General features: G+C 41.4%; 1 protein-coding gene across 1 annotated transcript; it reads right to left on the bottom strand.

Annotated features, from left to right (window-relative positions):
* Positions 1 to 12,025: 12,025 nt before the first annotated feature.
* prdm14 (PR domain containing 14) lies at positions 12,026 to 17,921 on the bottom strand. Its single transcript, XM_020600037.1, has 9 exons — positions 17,848 to 17,921; positions 16,231 to 16,911; positions 15,942 to 15,995; positions 15,699 to 15,859; positions 15,342 to 15,612; positions 14,944 to 15,146; positions 14,416 to 14,517; positions 13,129 to 13,348; positions 12,026 to 12,750 (listed from the first exon to the last, which is right to left on the bottom strand). The coding sequence occupies exons 2-9, from the start codon at positions 16,832 to 16,834 to the stop codon at positions 12,581 to 12,583; spliced, it is 1,785 nt and encodes a 594-aa protein (XP_020455693.1). The 5' UTR covers positions 16,835 to 16,911; positions 17,848 to 17,921; the 3' UTR covers positions 12,026 to 12,580.
* Positions 17,922 to 21,239: the final 3,318 nt, after the last annotated feature.

Consider the following 21,239-nt stretch of genomic DNA (forward strand, 5'->3'; position numbering starts at 1 on the left):
CCATCATATATTTTAAATAAAAGAAATATAAATTTGTATTTGGGGTAAACATTGTTTCAAGGATAAGTCTGATGATATGCTACACGTTTCTCACCGTCTTGAAATCCAAAAAAAAAGCTAAAGCTAATACATATAAAGTGGCCCACACTGTTGCGCTGGGTGACATGCTCCTGCATTACAATGAACATGGGTACTGTACTGTGAGAAATTGTTGGCAATAACTTAATATATAATATCAGCAGCTGTTTCCATTGGGGGACTTTTTTTCTGCAATGACACCTTAGCACTACTAACAAAAACAGAGGAAACACAAAACCTACAGGTGTATCTTTCTTTGTTTTTCATCCGTCTTGGACCCCCACATACATCCTCCTCTTTACACTAATCAGTTTAGCTGCTAATAGAGCAATGCCTTCTATCCCCCAATCCGCACATCAGTACACACTCACATACATACACAATGCAGTGGTGTTTGTGCTGTAATTACTGCAACACTGTCTTTGTCTGGACCATAATCCTGGGGATCCATTGTTGGTCACACGTGCCTGTCCCTTCATTATTACCAATGGTCACCCTCCTCCTTGTCCCCTAGACTCCTCCAAAAGGCTGTCTCTCTTTCACCCAGCACTGCCCCACACACAGGAGAAGTGTGCTGTGGCACAAAGGGACTAAACAGAAGCACAATTAGTCCCGTGACAGTAAGCCCCCGGCATGGGCCAGAAAGCATGCTGCACAAAGGGGCAAACTTTTATATGACGCTCAAATGCAAACAGTGGAGTGTGCTGCTTATGTGCCTTGGTGCTTAGAACCTGGCCACCCTCATCACAAGTCTTTGTGCCCAAGAAACAACCCCGGTCATTCATTTCATTTATTAGTTACCCATTAAGTAGGGAGGCACATAGCTGCCATTGGGGTAGCGAGGGAGATGGTGTTACACAAGGTGGATGTAAGAAAAAAAAGAAATAATCAGTGGGCTGAGCCTTTAATAGAATACCATGCAAGCCATTCAGAGATTGCTTTGTCAATGATTATACAGGGATCAATATAGTGAGGGCAATTTAGATGGGATGAGCACCTAGTGTGTTTCTTTACTGTAAACTACTTTGAGATAAACCTTGAGAACACACAGTTCGACCAGTATGTCTAGTAGAGTGACACAATTTGCTAGAAAATCCCAAACACTCATTCAAAACCTCTTACACAGTCATGCAACACAGAATCACACACTCTTGTTTGTGCTGCTAAGCTGCGTCAGGTCTGTCCAACAGGTTTTGACTCTGAATCTGCCCTGCAGGACCCACATTAATGATCGGCAAGCTTACATACACCCTCTGTTGTTCTCATCGATCAGGTGATCAGATAAGTTAACAGATCTATGAGGGACTGGTGCTGTAATTGAGCTGCTCTCTGGATGTGTGCATGTGTTTCTTCTTGAACATGCATTTTCTTATATGGTCAAAGTATGTTCTTGAAAACTTAACAACACTATTTAGGCACAGTATTTCTTTTTTATATGTGGTTCACATTGTCGACCCAACTGGGACATGCACTCCCTGTGCAAATTATGAATTGTAAAGCAGGTTGTGATTGAGGTGGTTGGTTTGAATCCCAAAGGGGGCTCAGTAGTCTGTGTTTCCACTGCTTGATTACACTGTGCCTGGATAGGGGAGGAGGCATTGGAGTAATTAAATTTCCCTTGTGATCACCGATATCTGCACCTTACCCATTTTATTTTCAGTGTTGATATTTTATTGCACAAGTAAAGAGTGAAACATCCATCCATTATCTATACCGCTTAGTCCCGAATGGGGTTGCGGGGGCGTGCTGGAGCCAATCCCAGCCGGCATCGGGCGAGAAGCAGGGTACACCCTGGACAGGACACCAGTCTATTACAGGGCTGACATGCAGACAAACAACCACACACATTCACTCCTACGGGCAATTGAGAGACACCAATCAACCTAAGCTGCATGTCTTTGGACCGTGGGAGGAAGCCAGAGTACCTGTAGAGAACCCACGCAAGCACAGGGAGAACATGCAGACTCCACAGGTCCTGGGTCGAACCGAGAACCTTCTTGCGGTGAGGCAAAAGCGCTAACCACCGCGCCACCCAGTAAAGTGATTTATCCTATTAATTCAAATATTAACAAATACAAATATATCTGTCCTTCAAAACACCCTGCAAAGCACGATGCCTATTATAAGTGACCCTGACCTTAAAGAGCAGCTCCAGTTTACATAATTCACACACAGTTACCTCTGTGGCTACACTGAGGAGCCACATCCTCTAAATCAGAGCCTCTTCCCCATTAGAGCTTCCCCTGCCTTTCTCCTCCCTGGCTCCAGACAGGGCTGATGGCCTTTGTTTACAGAGGAGCATCATTGCTCACAGCTGCTGCTGTAAATCTGACCAGCCCCAGCAAAAGCCAAATGAGCTCAGTCTTTTGGTTTTATATGACAACTCTGTTGCAGTGGTGAAATATTGAAGGTGATGATGATGATGATGATTATTAGTGATTTCCTCGGCTGTGTGTCATTAAATGGAGGAGGGGGTGGTTGTTGTTCTTTCTCTTGTTTATGTGTGTGTGTTTGTATAGAAGGGCCTGCTCAAAACGGGATGAATTGTCTGTCTTCGGGTCACTGTTTGTATCACCTGGTTGATTGTATTTCAGTGGTTGATTAACTTAGGCTAGATTAATGTGAGAGCTGCTCACGGCAAAAAAGAAAGAATGATGACTGTAACTGTGTTGCTCCTCAGCCACTGTCTTTATAAATCGGTGCTTTATAAATGGAGCACTGAAGTTCTCTATCTCTTTCCAAGGCAAACCCTATAGACCCCCGCTCTTCTCCTCTCTCATCTCCATGTTCTCTCTTCCTTTAATTACTGTGTTCATGCTTGATGGGCACTGATGACTTGATTAAGCCTGCCGTGTGCAGTTCCAGTCTCTACCCAACTGATGAATGAGTCTAAAGCTTATTAACTGACTCATTCTGATCAATAAGGCGCTGGGCCTGAACACTGCAAGGACAGAGGGGGAACTGCAATGGTTCTGCCCTCCACACTGGCAGCAGGGATGAAATCAACACACTCGATTAGAGTGTGTAACCAGTCCTGGCGGTCTGTGCAGAGCGGAGGTGGACTAATGTTCTGGACTAACTTCAGTTGCAGCGGTTGTACAGCTTTCTGCCCTTATCCTCATTGTCACTTTTGCAAACACATTCAGTTCTTTTGGTTAGAACTGATCCTGAATGAATCATTGTTGTTTATATCAGCTGCAGGAAACACCCCTCAAACACTAACTAGTCTCCCACTACTCACTTATGCTTAGGAAGCCTTCTGATCCAGTAGCCAGTTTATCAAGAAGGGTCACATCTAAACCCTAATCCCCAGAGAAGGCCTTTCAGCTCCAGAAATGAGAGGCTCATCATTGAAGCTAATTCGACCTCCAATGGAAGCACTCAGTATGTGTGTAGCCAGTACAGTTGTGAACAGATTTTGTGTGAAGGTGACATCTTAACTGGTAATCCTTAGAATAGGACACGATGACTGATAAAGGTGCCACATGTCTGTCTGCACACTGGTGCCATGGGGGAAAAGACATTTTCCTCTTTTCTCTTCCCATATTCATTATTTATTTTGCTGCAGATTCAGTCACACACACATACACAAGAGGGATAAAAGGTGTGTTTTTTTTATGTCAAGAAAACAGATGCTTCCTGTTGCAGAGAAAAAGGAGATCATATGATATCCCCCGCACACTCCCTAATGTCTATCTCTGGTTTTGTCAGGGTCCTTAATGAACAGCACTCTGTAATGTAAACCTTTGACTGTTAGCGGGCCTGGCTAGGCCAAACAAGACTAGCTGTGGCATAACCTCTATTGACCTCTGATTCCCCTCTGCTGGCTGGTGTGTTTTGAGCATGTGTGAGAGTGTGAGCAGGAAGGTCTTCTGGGAAGGGCCCTTTAGGATGATGTGTGCACCATTAATGTGGCTGCAGGTCAGCTCCCTTTCAGAGGCATTGATTTGCCGCTGGAGCCTACAGAGCCGTGTGGCAGCAGAGCTGAGAGAAGGACCAAATATAGGTCTAAAATGATGTACTCAAGTCAGATGTTTGTCTGTGCTCAGCGTTGCCTGTCCTGCAGTCACCTTGCCTCATCAAAACTTATATTTTATTCAGTGATTTAGCTTTATCCTGTGTTGATGATCATTTATTTCAATGGAGACTTAAAATTCAAATTTTAAAAAGTTTGGAAACTTCTGATTGCACATTTTATCATGCCTTGTTTCTGACATACTGTCCTTCTACCCTAATGTCAATACCATATAACAAATAATTTAAAAAATAATAATAAAGATAAGTGAAAATGTCATTCATATTCTTAACATAGTAAAAAAACATCTTTCACAGGAACTGTTTTATACTGTAGTGTTTGAAAGATAACAAATAAATCCTTCGATAAAATGTTTTAATTGGAGAAAGCCTTGGACAATGAATAAACATTAGGAAATTAGCTTTTTTAATGGATTTTAAGAATAATGTGTTTGTGTGTTTTAAAATCCATAAAGAAGCTACAGTAGGCAGGAGTTTGATATCCATAATTTCAGCACTCAGGAGGGACCACTAGAAAATAAATCCTGAAATGAAGAAAATTCTTGCAAAGCACTGCAATTTTCTTCTGTTGAATGTACGCTGTCAGACATATAGACGGACTCTTACCGTATCCTGACTTCTATTACCTCAGTCAATAAGAGCATCGTCAATAATGTAGTCTAGGATGTATAGTTTGTATTAAGTGAGGGTTTGGTTTTTTCAAATGCTGAATATCAAGTTTTAAAAAACACACAAACAGGTCTATTTTACCAACACACCAACAATATTTATTGGGTTGCATTATTGAAATGGCAAATGTCATGAGGTAATGCTTTGATAAGGATTGATTACAAAAAGCAGTAATGATTGCCGCCACTAATTAAGTGGTCTGGTGTTACCAGATGAATCAATGATCATCAGAAGATTGTCTGCGGCAGAGATGAATCTTAAGTGTTGGAGTTTGTTACCAAAGCATAAACAGATCAATGAGGCTCCACTTTATAGGCTTGGATATGCCTTAGATATCCACTGTGCTTAATGTTGGAGTGTGTGTGGGGCCGATGTCCCGCCTGGTAACCAGAGCTGTAACACAAGCCCATTTAGCATATGGCATTTTTACCACGAAGAGGTAAACACAGTAGGGAGGCTAAGGGAATAGTAAAACACACTGCTCAGGCCAGATCCCCCTGTGGACCTACACAGGGTGGACACACACAGAGGACACAGTGTTGAGCCCCAGTGCCAAGATGAGGTCATTCTGTTCAATGCAGGAAGGTTTACTGTAGTTTTCTTTCATTTGTTGTCTCTCTTTGGACTTGAGTTGTCTCTGGCTTGTTAAAAATTCAAATTCTGCATGTGGCAGTCTTTTACAGCCCCTTCCTCTCACCTTTTTCACCTTATATGTGTATGTGTAATGGGTAGGGGCACAATGCATTTAAGCCTGTCACAGCACTAAAGGATGTTGATATCAACTGTCAAACCTTAAACCCTAATGGGGCTTTTTTTAAAGTGACAATCTTAACAGATCAATGGACTCTTTAGGTGTCAGATTTCAAGGACTGTTAATGACCAAACGTGAAGGAGAGGAGAAACAACAAGGAGGCCAATGTGAAACTGGAAGCATACTGTACAACAACGTCAGCCCGAAATGCCCCCCGAAGACATGGAGCGTACTGACACAACCACATACCTGCAGCTGTCCTTTGTCCTCTCAGGAAAACTTACCAGGGCAAGACTTCTCCAACAAACTGATGAACTGCATAAAAAGCAGTGGGTGGCAGGGTGTTAAGAAGTTAGATGCCGGGAAGCAGCACTAAGGTGGCGCTAGGCTAGAGAGAAGCCATAAAGGCCTGTTAGGGTACATTAGGTAGAGGAGAGGGTCATAAGGCTTCATGAATGTTTCAGTAGGACAGGGGCATTTGTCTTTCAGCTCTACTGTCAAAAGGCCATCATGACTCAGTGTTGGGGGGTCTGTGGCTCCAGGGCCAAGACACTTTCCTGTGGCAGAACACGCACACACAATCAAGGAACACTCAGCGTGACACACCTAACAGAAGTACACATACTCTTAGCTGTGGTAGTGCACTCAGTGTCCACCTCATCCTTCACACTCTACTTTTCCATCACTGTCAACACACTCGATGTTGAAGGATGGCCTCTTGTCTGTTGGATGAGCAGGTTTAAAACCTTAAGACTTTATCTCTCTGTAATCTCCACACTGGAACCATGGTAAAGCATCAGGTGCTTAAACAGTCATTCCAGCCCTGAGGTTACTGCTAAACATCCGCACCCCAGGGTCTTTTAGCTTCTTTTCCCGTTAGCCCCTGCAGACATTTGGGAGCTGCCTAGGGTCATGGTCAATTGTCATGTAAACAACAGAGGTGTAGCTGTAATAGCAAAGTAGACTAAATAACCTGGTTAGAAAACTGATTTTTTAAAAGGCAGGGGAAGGAAGCGGTAGATCCTGAAAGAGGAGGTTGTTGACCCTGATTTCAATGCATCAGAATTAGCTTCTGTTACAGATCTGTTCCTTGTGGCTTCCTACATGACAAGACTTTCAACACAGAGCAGGGTTAAATTCTAATTTGGGGCATTGTTCAAAACATACAGCTACTGCCTCATCACCATCAACTGTCAAGAAATAAAAATAAATTTAGTTTTAAAATTCTGTGACCCTGGCTAAAGAAAGGCAACATAAAAGGACCTAAAATCTAACTCTCACTAACCAAACAAGATTTGGAATAACTAAAGACTAATAAAATCAAATCAAAAATTTGTGAATGATAACAAATATGATGTAAAGCTGTATTAGTTGTAAGGCCTGAAAAGATTGCTATATCACTTCTAGTAGGTGCAAAAATTAGGTGATGGTAGTAGAAAGTGTTCAGGATCACCTGCAAGACACAGTGGATTAGGTAAATGATACAATATGATAACACTTTTATCAGATAAAATCTGAAATTTGTCTTGTGACACAAGGCAGCTCCAGTATAAAGCAGCATATGGGAAAAGGTACACAAACCATCAGTTCAGGTTTGCACAGATTTAGACGTAAAATCACCATCCAGTGTTCATTCTTTGCCTCGCACATAAAATTCCTTCAGCTGTGATGTTGTTTCCCCAAATCAAACCATAGGTTAAAAGAGCAGCTGTATTAGGGAAGGTGGTGTGAGGCAGAGGAGGTGATAAGCGGAGGAGCAGACTAACTGGCTGATAAAGCAGGTGTCCTTCCTTGTATCTGTGCTGTTAGCTTTCTTAAAAGTGACTGACAGCTATTGATGGCTATGGAGCCCCCTCTGCCCATCACATTATACAGTATGTATGTGTCTGCATGACATGTTGTGTATATACATAAACACACCAATGGGCATGCATGTGTAGATTTTTGTGCTTTTGCTCGATGTGCATGTTCAATTTATCCATGCATGTGAGTGTGTGTAAAGATGTATGGGGGCTTGGTTTGCATGGTTATAGGGCACTGTGGCTTACTCGTGTACTCTCATGATGGTCTGTGGGGGAATTGATCATCAGCTGGCTTGTGTGGCTGGTGACTGTGCATTCTCCTGGAAGAAGAAATGAAGAGAACAAGGGAGCTGAAGAAAAACCAAGAGTGTTTATAGGCTGATCTACATTAAAATGGATAAAATCTATCACTCCATCCTGACACTTCTTTTTCTGCTCATAATGCAGCTACATATGATACATATGAAATGGGATTTAGTCTAAATCTTTATCTCTTGTGTGTAAGACATACTCCATCCCCCAATTCACCTCCTCTATAACAGTAACAAAGACAAAGCAAACATCTCTATTTGACAGGATGCTGCAGAGTCGATGTGCACCATACATGAGTGCTGCTGTCTAAGTGTTCATCTAAATGGACAGCTTAGTTAGGATTAGATGGCCTACCAGCAAACATCTTTAAAGTCAGGGAGGTCACCTCGTGTGTGCATGGATGCACATGTGGCTAGAATATAGTCTCCATATGTTGTAAGTCCTGCCCCTCAGGGATAACACGTGCAGTCTGTTTACTACTAAAAACTACACATTCTTGAGCTTTGTAACATTTCACTGCCCCTCCCATCTCTGAAAACCTAAACTATGTTTCCTGAAATATCAGTTGCACCGACAACTGCTTGTAGAAAACATCTAAATTCAAGAATTTTGTGGGGGTACTTATTTGCATTTTGCATGTCTTTTTTTGTCAGATGATTTGTTGATGAACCACAGTTTCAAGTCATTTATAAAGATGCATACACACACACAAACACACAGTCAGACAAGAAGCAGAAAATGCAGGGTGATTCAGAAACAGAAGTGTGTGAGGGAGGCAGTATTGTAACAGTAGCTCCTCTTCTCACTACCCTACTGCTAGCTTAATCACCCAGAGGAATAACAGTTGGGTATATACAGTCTTATGCATAAAGACACACAAATAGCACACTGAGAACTATTGTAAAGCATGATGCATGGGGAGAAGAACCATGTAACACTTTCTAACATCCTGAATGACAATGCCAGATGTCAGCCTACAAGCCTTCCTTTCAGCGAGGTTGCATATGAATCAGCCTAAAAGAAGAGCTCTGTGGTCCATCAGGGGTTAAATAGTTTAAACAGGAGCCAGGAAATAAAGTTCTTGTTAGTTCTCTTACAACCATGATAGATACTGTAAATGGATGGACTGATGAATTGATCCCAGGTGACTTTAAGCTCAGGTATGCAGCAGATTTTGTGGTTTAGAGTTGCTGGGGATTGAGGAGGAGTGTGAGTATGTGTGTGTGTAAGCCAAAATATGTTGCCCCATGGGACCACAGTGGAACCTCACACCAGCCCCCACAGAAAAGGATAAGGCCATCTGCCCACCTCATGCATCTGTCCCACCATAGAAGACACACACAGTAACATGGAGAGGCTTTGCAGACTTTGATTTGTCTTTCATCCAGTCAGCAGCATGTAGGCCAAGGGGCCTCTGTGTGCCTCCAGCTTTAACATCCACTGTGAGTTTGGGCACAGATCAGTGGATCCATTGAAACCTAAATGGCTTAACTCAAATGTTTCTTTAAGGCAGGAGACCCAGAGGTAACATGGCACTGTAATCTCAGTGAGGTCAAACTAAATTTTGGAATAAAGCTGAGAATTAAGGCAGTTAAGCAAAAATCCGCCTCCGAAACCAGCTGCATCTACTATTAGTGTACTGACCCCTACTACAATTTGACATTAAATCTAAAATATTATTTGAAGATAATGAAGACAACAAGGCAATATTACTTGTTTAGATTTACTGCAAACACTTATTGGATTTAGTAAGGGATAGAATTATAAGACAAAAACAACAAAATATTGATAGAAATTTTTTCATTTTTCTTACAGTCAACATCAAAAAAGATAGTCTGTTGGACATAAATAAATCACTGGATGAAAAAGCAGTTTATAATAATATAGAGCCTTTCAAACAGTCACCATACATACATACTTACATGTTGTGGGGAAATATGTTAGAATTTTAAGACAATTGAAAAACATAAAACAATATAAATGAGATAAAATTATATGCATTGGCCAGAAATACATTTCTAGTAGATTTGCAGTGCTGCAATGTTCTCTAAATCCATGAACAGATTAAAAGTATCTTTTTTGGAAGGTTTTCAGCGGAACGAAACCCAAGACATGACAAAGACAAAACAATAAAATGCAAGAAAAGCACTGGGTGTGGATCCACTCTCATTACGGAGCTCAGCTGAGCTTGAATGTCCCAAAACAAGTGTAATTTTGGACAGTACACACTGACGGGGTGGGGGGTGGGGGGCAGATGTCATTTACTGTAAGATCACGCACAGTTATTTAAGAAAAAGTAAAAAAAGTAACACATTTCAGAGCTCACCCTCATCTTCATCATCACAGAGTTTTCATGTGGTTTGAGGCAGACTGAGGCACAGATGGACAGAGAGCTTGTGTGGTTATGGTCCACTCAGCTGAGAGTCTGAGGCCTGTCTGGAGCAAGGGCTATAGCCTCAACATCAGCCAGACTACAGCGAGCGTGCACACACACTAACAGCTATTAGGCAATCAATAGAAGATAAAACATCAGAATATCTGACTACTCAGCTCCTCTAGGTTAACAGACTGAGAAAAGAAAAGAATTTCTATTCATCCTGCTGTATGCAAAAATCTATTTTACACATCTGAAGCTCACAGGTGGCCTCAAATGGGAAAATATCCCTGCAACAACAATATCTCCTTTATATCAATAAACATTATAAATTAATCACAACATTAAATTCAGCTGTGGCCATATTAATAGATTGATTTCAGAGTTATAAAGCATTAACTATTGTTTTGGAGAGAATTACGGGTCCTTGCTTTTACCTCAGAGTGAATTAATGCCAGCAAACATTAGTTATAAACATCCACTGCTCCTATCATTAATATAACATTAATATAAAGATTAATCTGATGGACAGCCCCCAAAAGGCCCTGTTAACTTGTCAGGAGGTTAAGTGTGAAATCAATTTATATAAATGACCCCGATAAAAATTGTTCCATGCCAAGCCTCAAGTCCTAAATCAGCCAATCAGAGAGGTGCTAGTAAAACCAGTCTTTTAGCACGACTTGCTAACAGTCTAAGTATTTCAGCTCTGGCAGCTCATTCTCCTTTTTTCTCCTGTCTTTCTTTTTTGTCTTTTGTCCTTTTGTCTCCTGCACCCCTCTGCTCCTGGGAGGACACAAAGGGGAGTATCCTCTCTTTTCACCACAGGTCCCTTCATGGAGGCTCCAGGGTTGTATACATGGGAGGGGCAAGTCCTGTGAAGGTTGATCTCCACTTGTTCAAGCATCCATATTTTGGCTATTTGAAGGCAGAGGGAGGCTGTTAAACAGTGAGAAAGAAGGCGACCCCTGACCCCAAAGGTTGCTGTCCATTCATTATAGAAAATAAACAGAGAGGCTGAGCGGAGTTGTACTGACTTCAGTGGGTTTCTTCTTGCAGACAGTCCACAAAGATGTACAGAAATGTGACATGCTTGTTCTATAGCACTGTAATCTGTTGGCAAAACAAGACGTCATCTGAGCTGCATCATGTAGGCAAAATCATCAGTTAGTCATCTGCATCATGTAGGCAAAATCATCAGTTTCATCTGTTATGCTTTGAGGCAGCACATCTTTCTAATCCTCTCTCATCTTTGTCATTGCAGTGTTGCTTCTCACTACATGCTGGCAGTGTGAAGAATGGTGACCCGGAGGTTAAAGGTGACAATGCAGAGCAGCCAGACAAAGACCGGACACTGTCATTTGTCAGACCGTACATGCTGGCACCACCACAGTACTAATTGAGGCTTTTGTCAAATTAACCCCAAAATACTGACAGATGTAGTCAGTTGCCAAAATCTGACTGTCTGATCTCAGGAGAACACATGTGGGCCAGTTGGTGACAGGGTCAGTCATGGCAGGCTTCTTTGTGTGTGGAGCAATAGACCACCTTACTGCCGCACTCTATTGTCATTCATTTAGTCCAGTGGAGTTTGTTCATTTTTACTGTCAACATGCAGCCTGCACTTCATCACATGAATAAAAAGCACAAAAAGGCACAAGCGCTGACCGGTGCGCTAGACTGGACTTGGGCACAGAGTAAAAATGAGCTACAGCCCACAGGACGAAACAACTCTCTACAAAATAGTAACCCAGATATATACAAACACTATTTAACTTGACTGGTGAACATTATATAGCTATGTATATTATTTACCTTTTAAAATGCCCTCACAGCCAAACCTTAAGAAACATCTCCTGCTGTATAAATTTGTTTTTAGCCAACTGATTCGTTTGCATTTATAATTTTAAAGCCCAGTTCAATGCGGACATAAGACCGGCGATCTCGTTTCCATGCGCTGATGTTTTATTTGTTATTCATGAAAGAGCAAACACGCACAGACAACAAACGAGGACACTTTCAATTGCTTTTGCAGCTTTACAGTACAGTACAAAATATTATAGTAGGCAGCATCATAAATTAAGAGAAGGTAACATTTAGTTTATACACAAATAGGCTCAAATCTACAGTGATAAAAATAGCTTTGCTTTTCAAGCGTTAATGATGAGAAACTTTAGCTAATAATAACAACAAATAAAAATAATAGTTTTGGTTGTTATTATTATTAGCCTATGTTACCTACTGGGTTCACAATACCATCGCAGAGTGAAAGCTTTAAGCCACAACACGACACAACACACAACATATTTTCCACATATAATAAATAGATTTCGACACATTTTGCCAACAATTTAAATTAAAATGAGCCCATTTAATTAGCTTTATTACAGAGCTCTTTTTTTTCTTGAGCAGCTTTTACCTAGAGGACTACTACTAGATCCTGACATCCTTAATAATCGCCAAGGTTTCTGTAAAAACACATCATCCAATATCCTCCAAAAATACCCTATTACACACGATTAGAATCATTTACGAGGTATAGTTTAGCTCATGCAGGCGAGACTAGTTCCAGGGCCGGTATTCCGGGTTTAAAACTGTTAACCCGGTGTAAGAAAAGCTTTGTCCGGCGCTTTTTTGTATTTTCGGATTGTCCTTCACTAGACACCCGGAGTCCTCCTGAAGTCCACTCCCTGGAGAAGCTGGGAAGGCTGTGCTGTCCGAGATTTGTCTTTCTGCGGCGAGAGAAAAGAAATAACCAATGTTTAAACACAAGGAAATGATGCAACATTACCCCTTTTCGGGCTACAGCATTTATTTCCCCAAAACAAATTTTAAAAAGCTTGTAAATGAATTTGGAAGAAACCAACATTTTTCGTGCAAACAACAGCTTTTTTTTAAAGCGTTAATTTATATGTGCGATATCCGCAATTAACAGACACTCCCACGTTTATAGCATTAATAGATTGCACTTACTAAAGATTTTCTGGATTTAAAGTCAAATTTAACAAATTAAATTACGTGCATTATTTTAAAGCGTTCATAATTCCCCTAAAGACAACTTCAAATTCTAAGCACAATGAAAAGGAGTTAGCCTCCTGTTAAGTCCTTACTTTTGTGACTTTTAATATGATATTTTAGCTCCTGCTCCTCTTGGAAAGAAGCTCCACAGAGGTCGCAGGCGTACGGCTTGTCTTTGGCGTGGGTCCGCCGGACGTGGCTGTCGTGGGCGGCGTGGGAGGCGAAGGCCTTCCCGCAGTGCTTGCACTTGAAGGGTCGCTCTCCGGAGTGTTGGCGGATGTGTGTGCGCAGAATACTGGAGGCAGTGAAGGCCTGGAAGCAGATTGGATCCCATTTTTTGCCTTTTTTCGTTTTAAATACACAATGACCGTTACGTTGATGACAAAAGGATAAGCAAATAAATGCACAAATAAGTAAATCCTGGGCCTGTTTTGATAAGCAACTTCAACACGGCTCACCTTATCATTAGCGCTTTGCCGCAAAATAACTTGGTTTAATGATGACTAATACAAAAAAAAAAAACTGAAAGAATATGGGTTACCAATTATATTTGATCGTTTCTGTTGCATGGTTTTCATGAAAGCAGTGCAACAACCATTTAAGTGGGTGGAAACCGTGGTGTGTTTCTTAAACCGCGCAGTCAATGAGAAGGTTGAACAGAAACCTCCTCTGAGTGTGTAAAAGGGGGAAGACTGCAGAAGAAGGGACAAAACACTTCTGCTCATTCCAGCGCTGTAAATTAAAAGTCTAATCTCGGAAGACAAAGGCGTGGGTGTACATCTGGCCGTAATTAGCATGTAAGTGTCTCCATGGAGCGCGCCCCTGAGAGACACAATAACGAGGGGCTCGTGCCAAATGCACCATCAAAACTTCCGGGTTTAAAAGAAGCGTAGAAGAAGAGAAGAGCCGAAGGAGTCTGGAGGTAGCTATACAGATATAACGGGGGGATCTAAAAACTTTTATATAAGCCATACCTGTATTTAAAAAAAAATAATAAAGAAAACACGAGTTAGGAGAAGGCCTCCTGTAGACATAGGAAGACTATTTCTGTACAGTTCTCTTTAGTTTATTTCCTAAATAAAAGTGTTATACAGTTTTCCGTACCTTTAGCCTACATTATGCGATTCCGTGTGAGAATGACTATAACAATTAAACAATTCAACGCGTCCTGTTTTCTGGTCAGAAACAACATAAATCAAATTATAAAAACGTAACAAACTACAATTCACATTTTACAGAATATCTGAAGTCATTTCGGTTTATAAGGGGAGATTAGACACCACATACCTCATATGCCTTCTGGTAACTCTTTTTTAAGCAGGATACTGTGAATTTCAGGGTACACTAAGTTGAATTTGTCTTGGCTGCTGGCTGCTTACCTTGTTGCAGTACACACACTTGTATGGCCTCTCTCCAGAGTGCACACGCATGTGTTTGTTGAGACTGGAAGACTGTGAGAAACTCTTTCCACACACTGAGCACTGCAGATCACACAAGACACAAGTAGACAGTCATTTCAACTGGATATGTTTTAGGGAAAATAACCCGAACTTGTTTACATTTTTGTGGACGAGTTGATTGTAGTTTAAAATGTATTTTACTTAAAGTATTGTGGATAACAACTTCTAATAGGTTAAAACATGAACTTTTTTTATAATTAATTTTGTTAGTGTCACTTGATTCTAATGCTGTTGGCTGTTGTTGCCACCAAGTAGATGTCTTACAGTAATTTGCCTTTTTATGAGGCCAAGTAAAGATCCGAAGCATCCGGCTCGACGTGACGCTGCAGGGAGCTCATCTATCAGCTGCACACATACATTTGCAAGCACCTATCGACCCTGCTGCCTAATGCAATGATGTAATGACCTGCACTGTACTGTACAGTGACTGCAACAGACATAACATACCTTGTGAGGCCTGTGTTTCTCGTGAACATGTAAGATGTGGATCCTTAATCTGTCTCTCTTCTCGAAAGATCTGTTGCAGAGGTGACAGGGGAACTTTCTGTCGCCCTGGTCCACGCAGCGTGTGTACTTCAGATGTTTGTCTCTGTAGTATTTGTATGCAAACACCTTGCCACATCTGTCACACTTGAACCCTTCACCAGCATCTGGGGGAAAAGAGGGACTTGATTAAACCCGAGTCAAAGCAACACAAAGGTACAATCAAGTCAGTTTTTATTTGTATAGCCCGATATCACAAAATACTCACTTGCCTGGGTCTTTATACCTTGTAAATTAATAATGGATATACAGTAGGGACAATCATAATGACAATAGGCTGTATGACGAGCAGAATTCCAGACCTTCAGTGGGCGGAGCCACGTTGTTGTCCTCTCTGGGGTCTTTCAGGGTGAGTGGGATGCCGAGGAACTGCATGTAGCAGTCTCCATACCACACCAGCAGCTCCTGGCCCGGCCTGATCTCTTTGCAAGCCTCGTAGAAGATCTGGCCCTGGACCTGAACAGCAATCAGGTTCTGCTCTTCAGGAAAACGAGCACACTTCACCAAAGACATCCAGTTTCCCGATCCTCCCCTGCCATCCACAAAGTGACTCAACCGGCCGTTCTCAAACACCTGAGGGATGAACGAGAGTGATTTGGGGAGTGGAAACGAAGTCAGTAGTTTCTATAGGACCAGAACGTGGGAAAATAAAGCATTACCTCCCACATTAATGTGTTGTCATCGTATATTTTAATCTCGCTGGTGTTGACCAGTTTCCCTTGGAAAGGCCCGAAGCGCATTCCTTTTGATATATTGTTTTTGTCTGTGAAGACTCCACAGTGTGAGATCTTTCCCCAGGCTGTTTGGAGGATGGTTAACCCTGCGACACAGTTCACAGTGTCAAACCTGTGCACGGCAATAAAGCATACATCTTAAAGGTGGACAGTGTTATAAGGGCTTACCTTCTGGAAGCTCAAGTGTTTCTTTATCCAGTGGGAGAATGTGAGCGTCAGAAACTGAAACAGAAAGCAAACAGGTTAGTAAATGGGGAATAAAACCTACTGTAAGCAGTTATCGATGGCTAACTAAATAAATATAATTGTGCTGTTAGATATAATGGCACTTTATTTTAAAGATTTTCCTTACAAGATACAAACGAAGCCAAATTACAGGCTAAAGAATGCAGTTATATATTTATATTGGACTATATTAACATCTGGTCATTTCACTATGAAAAAACCACAGTCTCACCTGAGTTTTCGGGCAGGGCCACTCCAGAGATAGCATGACCCGCGCTGCGCTCCTGGCTGCTGGAATAACCGTAAAGAACCGTGAACAAGTCGTCCTCACTAAAATTATAAGACGTGCGCGTTTTCTCTGGTGAGAGCGCTGCGCCACGGAGGCGAAACAAACTGTCTTTGGGTGGTGAGTTGGCGGAGGAAGAGGTAGACGAGGACCTGTCAGTGGAGCAGCTACTGAAGTCTGAAGACAGCGGACCGGCGGCGTGTTCGGTCACCACAGCAGCCAGCTCCTCCGGTTTGGAGTACAGAGGATGTCCGGGCAACATCTGGCTCAGGTAGGGGATTCCGGAGACGTTCAACATGTGTTCATGCAGGACTGAGGCGTGGTGGCCTCCCTGTCCGAGGAAAGGAGGGGTTCCGCTCTGAAGATTGAGTGGCAGGGATGCTTCGGCGTCCGACACAAGACGACCGAGGGATTTAAGCGGATGGAGGAGGCTGTGCGTCCGCGGGAAGAAGTCCATGTAGTGATGGGGGCTGGGGAGAGGGTGCGGGTAGAAGCCCCGGGCGGGACTGGCTTTCAGCATGCCGGCTTGGTAGCTCTTGTCCTTCAGCATTACAGGGATGGTGGACAGGTGCACCGACGTGACAGCAGGGAGGTGAAGCAAAGGTTCAAATGGAGACGTGGTGTATCCTTCAGCAGACAGAGAGAGGGGGGTGGGATGAGGGATCGGGGGTGAGTTATAAAAGTTTAATGCAAGAAAGCTAAAAAAGGAAACATGACAGCAAAAGGCCACACCTGAACTGATCATTTTAATTCCAGAAAGCGTTTAGTATCCCAACGAATTACCCCAGAGCAAATAAAACTAAACGTCAAACATTTAAATGGAAACAACAAATCCCAATAAGATATGGGGATGCAAAAAATACCATAAACAGAAAACTAGGAGGGGCGCATTAGTTGTTCCTTTGGGAATATTACAATACTGTTGATAAACGTGAGTAGAAAAAATAAAAGCTTTCGTTTTAAAAATGAAAGACAATCCCACAAATATATGGACAGCTGCTACAGATGAAAACACTGGACACAAAGCTATTGATGAAGACTTCAATCGTTGGGAAATTGGAGCCGAATTTGCAATATTTCCACCTGAGGGGACACACGCCAGACGCACATCATCAGCGGCTTTAAATGACCGACTGGAACATGGAGTGTGTTTTTAGGAACCGTTTACCAGTCAGCCAGTAAATAGAAAGACAAATCAGGGTCATGACACTAATTAAAGAAGAGTCAGCCAGAGCCGAGGTCAACAATAATGAAGCCTTTTTATGGACTTTGCAATGACAGTGCCGTCATTCTAAAAAGACATCGGCAAAGCAAGTCTTGGAGAAATGTTTCTAAATGAAATATTATTGCCAAGAGTTCCGTACAAAGAATTTAAGATTTAGCAGAAATGAAAGAGTGGAGTGCGCCATGCGTCTCAGTTTCAGAAGGCCAATGGCAATATCTATATTAATTATAAAAGATGATTAAAAAATATATATTTAATAGTAAATATCACAGATTGTAACTGTCCATGTAGCAGTGGGATATTGAAGCGAAATTTGTTTAGGCGGAAAATCAGCTTACCTTTCTAAACAAAGCAGATGAAGCACAGTGGAGCTGTCATGTTCACAGATTTTAGTTCTGGAGGCCTGAGTGGAGGAACCTCTCTTTCTGTGTGTGGTCATCTGAGGCCACCTACACTACTGTACACAGTTAGGTCTGATGGAGATGCTTCCCGGTGCCGTCTTCCTATTGGCCAGGACGCAGCTCGACCTCATGCATCTCAATGCACCTCAGCCAGAACCCACCCCCGGTGACTTCTCAACACCAGGCTGCTTTTCCTGCTACCCAGAGGTTCCCCACACATTTCCATATGAAGGCCATCCCCAAACCCAACACACACGCACTTGGTAAGGTTTTACCCGAAGGCCTCCAGTGGAGTTTTGTGGTCCATTTATTAGTCATATTTTATCTAACGCCAATCTTAGAAAACGAGTAGTGCAGCTGAAAATGACTTTTATATAGTTCTACTTGATATTTAGATTCGTGGTCATTTTGTTTGATCACCGTTTGCTCTTCGTGCTACTTTGCGTTTTTATTTCCTTAAATTATTTAAACGCTCTTCTAGGAACGGCCATTGCATAACGAGGCTAAATTCTTGATATTTTATAACCCGGTAAACATCGAATAAATAAACAGGCATACTTAACATTTCATTTTGGGGTGTTCGCATTGAATCACCGTGAATTTCTGCGTGTATTCAAAAACTTTATGGCACAGGGACCATGATCTAAAACTCCTATTTCTTTATTGTTTAGCTTCTCCCTTGGATCCAGTAAGTCAACTTGGCTTATAAACTGAATTATTTAGCTGCGTCAGACTAGAAATCTAAACATATTGCTTATTTGTGCGTTTTATAACCAACGCGTCGGAACACAACAAAATGTAAAACAAGGCCTAAAATTGTTTTCTGAGCTCAAACCACCGTCTCTCCTCACGGTCACCAAAATAAGAGTCATTCCATTAAATACTGCAATAACAGAACTCTTTATTTACATGGCAAATAGCATCAGCGAAGCCATATTAGTTCACAACTTGCATAACTGTGGTTTGTTGCATAAAACGCTCACACACTAGCGGTACAAAGGTGAATGCGGGTGTACAGTGACTCATGGGAACAATGCAGAGAAAATATCGCACACAAAGTTTCTTCAGAAAGCCCATATAGTATATTACATATTGCTTCAATATCTCCACGTATCATCGCTTCCATACAAACAGTGGGAGGGGGGGGGGATAACAGTTTGAACCCACCACAAAACAAAAAAGCGATGACTGAGCAATGTGTGACTGTGGGACAGTCTCCAGTAACTGAGATGAGCTTAGCGACCCCTTTCAATACTGTACACATTATACACATTTATACAGACAGCGGTGTAATGTACAAGACCGGAAACGGACGCAATCTAAGGCATTATGCTAGAGGTTTTAGCATTTCAAGGTTGCATCTTAGCTCTACCAAATTTGCAGACAATACAAAAGGGCATTTCTTCAAAATCATAAATTAAAACAGAAAAATATTTTTCGTTTAGTGTCTCCAAAGCCTGGATATGTGTAAGGGGCAAAAATCGTGTATTTGTACCCGTCCTCATTATAAATGCTAAAAAATGCACTGCTACCACATGGCTTGAAGTGTTTTTAAAGTCCTGACGATCTTTGGAAATTTGCAAAGGGCTGTGAATCATTCTTTAAAATGGCCCAGAAAGGCTTGTCCTGCACGACCATTCATTTACACTCAAAACAGTCTGTAAATATATATATATATATATGTTTAAATGAGAGCAGCTGTATGGCATACAGCTTCTTCCTTTGTCCTAAAATCGACTTTGCTACAACTTCAGGTTTCATAGAGAATTTTTCTCTTAAGAAAAAAAAATCATGGTTAACACCTTGTTAACAGGTCACATCCTTACGTCTTCAATGACAATACATTCAGAATGATTCTCTTTCAGTTTTATGCTGAAACTATTACATTAGAGCCTGTTAAATGACATCACTGTGGAGTCTTGTTTTCTGTGGGCCCCCACACATGTTGCCCAACAGGTCATGTCGCTATGGAAATACAAGCTGGTACAATTCAGGAATCCAATTGAAAGATGAGAATTATTTGGCTTTCTCCAAGTTTGTCCTGGGTTAAAATAAGTCATATAAAAAGATTTTTTCTTCTTTTTGCGGAAAGTGTATTTTTGAGGTTAGAGAAAATGACTTGCTTTAGATCTTGTAGAGTTCAAACCAAACCCCTAGTGGGGCACAAGAACAGCATGTCATTACCGAACACTTTATAATGAGCTAACTGCCTGAGGTCATAAAATATGGCTAAATGTCTGTCAGAGGAGGTCTCACGAACCGTGCAGTCTTAACTGTGACCTCTGCTATAGAAGAGCGGCTGGAGGCAGAGAGGGTGTCAACGCAGGGGGGGTCATCACAAAATACTTCACTCTCCCTGCCCCAGCCAGTGCTGCATAATCTAATAGGAACACTGTTGTGGATGTAGACTTTTGTGGTACAAACTGCAATAAAAAACTGTGTTTAATACTGCATCCCAACCAGGAGCAAAAAACATGTCCTTTATATTTGGGAAAACTGTACAAAAATTACAAAAACAAAACAAAATCCCCAAGAGATTCTCAAGTACTTGTTATTGCTTGTTTACATCACACCAGAACAGTTTGCATCTAGCAGCTTGTATGAAGCAGTTTTCACTCCAGACAACATAGAAAGCACACTTCTGTTATTTTGAGTTATCGTATGGCTGTGTTCAATGTGTCTTTTTTTTGTGTGTGTGTTCTATGCTAAAGGCAGAGAAGCAAGCGATAATCTGTACACTGTATACACAGCAAACCCCCTTATAACACTCCCTGGCATCCCACCCCCACCCCTGTCTGCATCGTACCAGAACATCAAAACTAAAAAACAAAACAAAACCCTAAGGAATAAAATAAATAGGAAAGAAAATGTTTTACTTACTGGTATGTACAATCTCTGTAATTGCTCTAAACCATATTTGTTTGTCATCTTCTGAAAGTACAGGACCAAAGCACAATTAGTTTTTCAGGGTAATATAAGAATCTTGTCCAAGAGAACTCAACCATTACTGTAAAAATAAAAGTGCCTCTTTCACGCCTTTAGAAATATTCTTTCTTGTTGCTACTAGGACAAAGAATAAACTAAATGAGTCTATACAGAAAAATAAAACTTAATTTAATACTACATAAAACTCTTGGCTAAATTAGTCTAACCATATGAATCATTTCACTCAGTTTTTCAAACCACAATTTTTTCTGCAGCTTCTTTCTCATAACAAAAATTTAAAATAAACATAAAAAACAAAAAACCGTCTAAGTTGTTTAAGCTCCATCTAATATTCTGAATATAACTCGATATTTGCTGCCATTTTTGGAACTAAGTGGAAATCA

Source organism: Monopterus albus, unplaced genomic scaffold (assembly GCF_001952655.1).
Source record: "Monopterus albus unplaced genomic scaffold, M_albus_1.0 scaffold44.1, whole genome shotgun sequence".
Taxonomy (NCBI): Eukaryota; Metazoa; Chordata; class Actinopteri; order Synbranchiformes; family Synbranchidae; genus Monopterus; species Monopterus albus.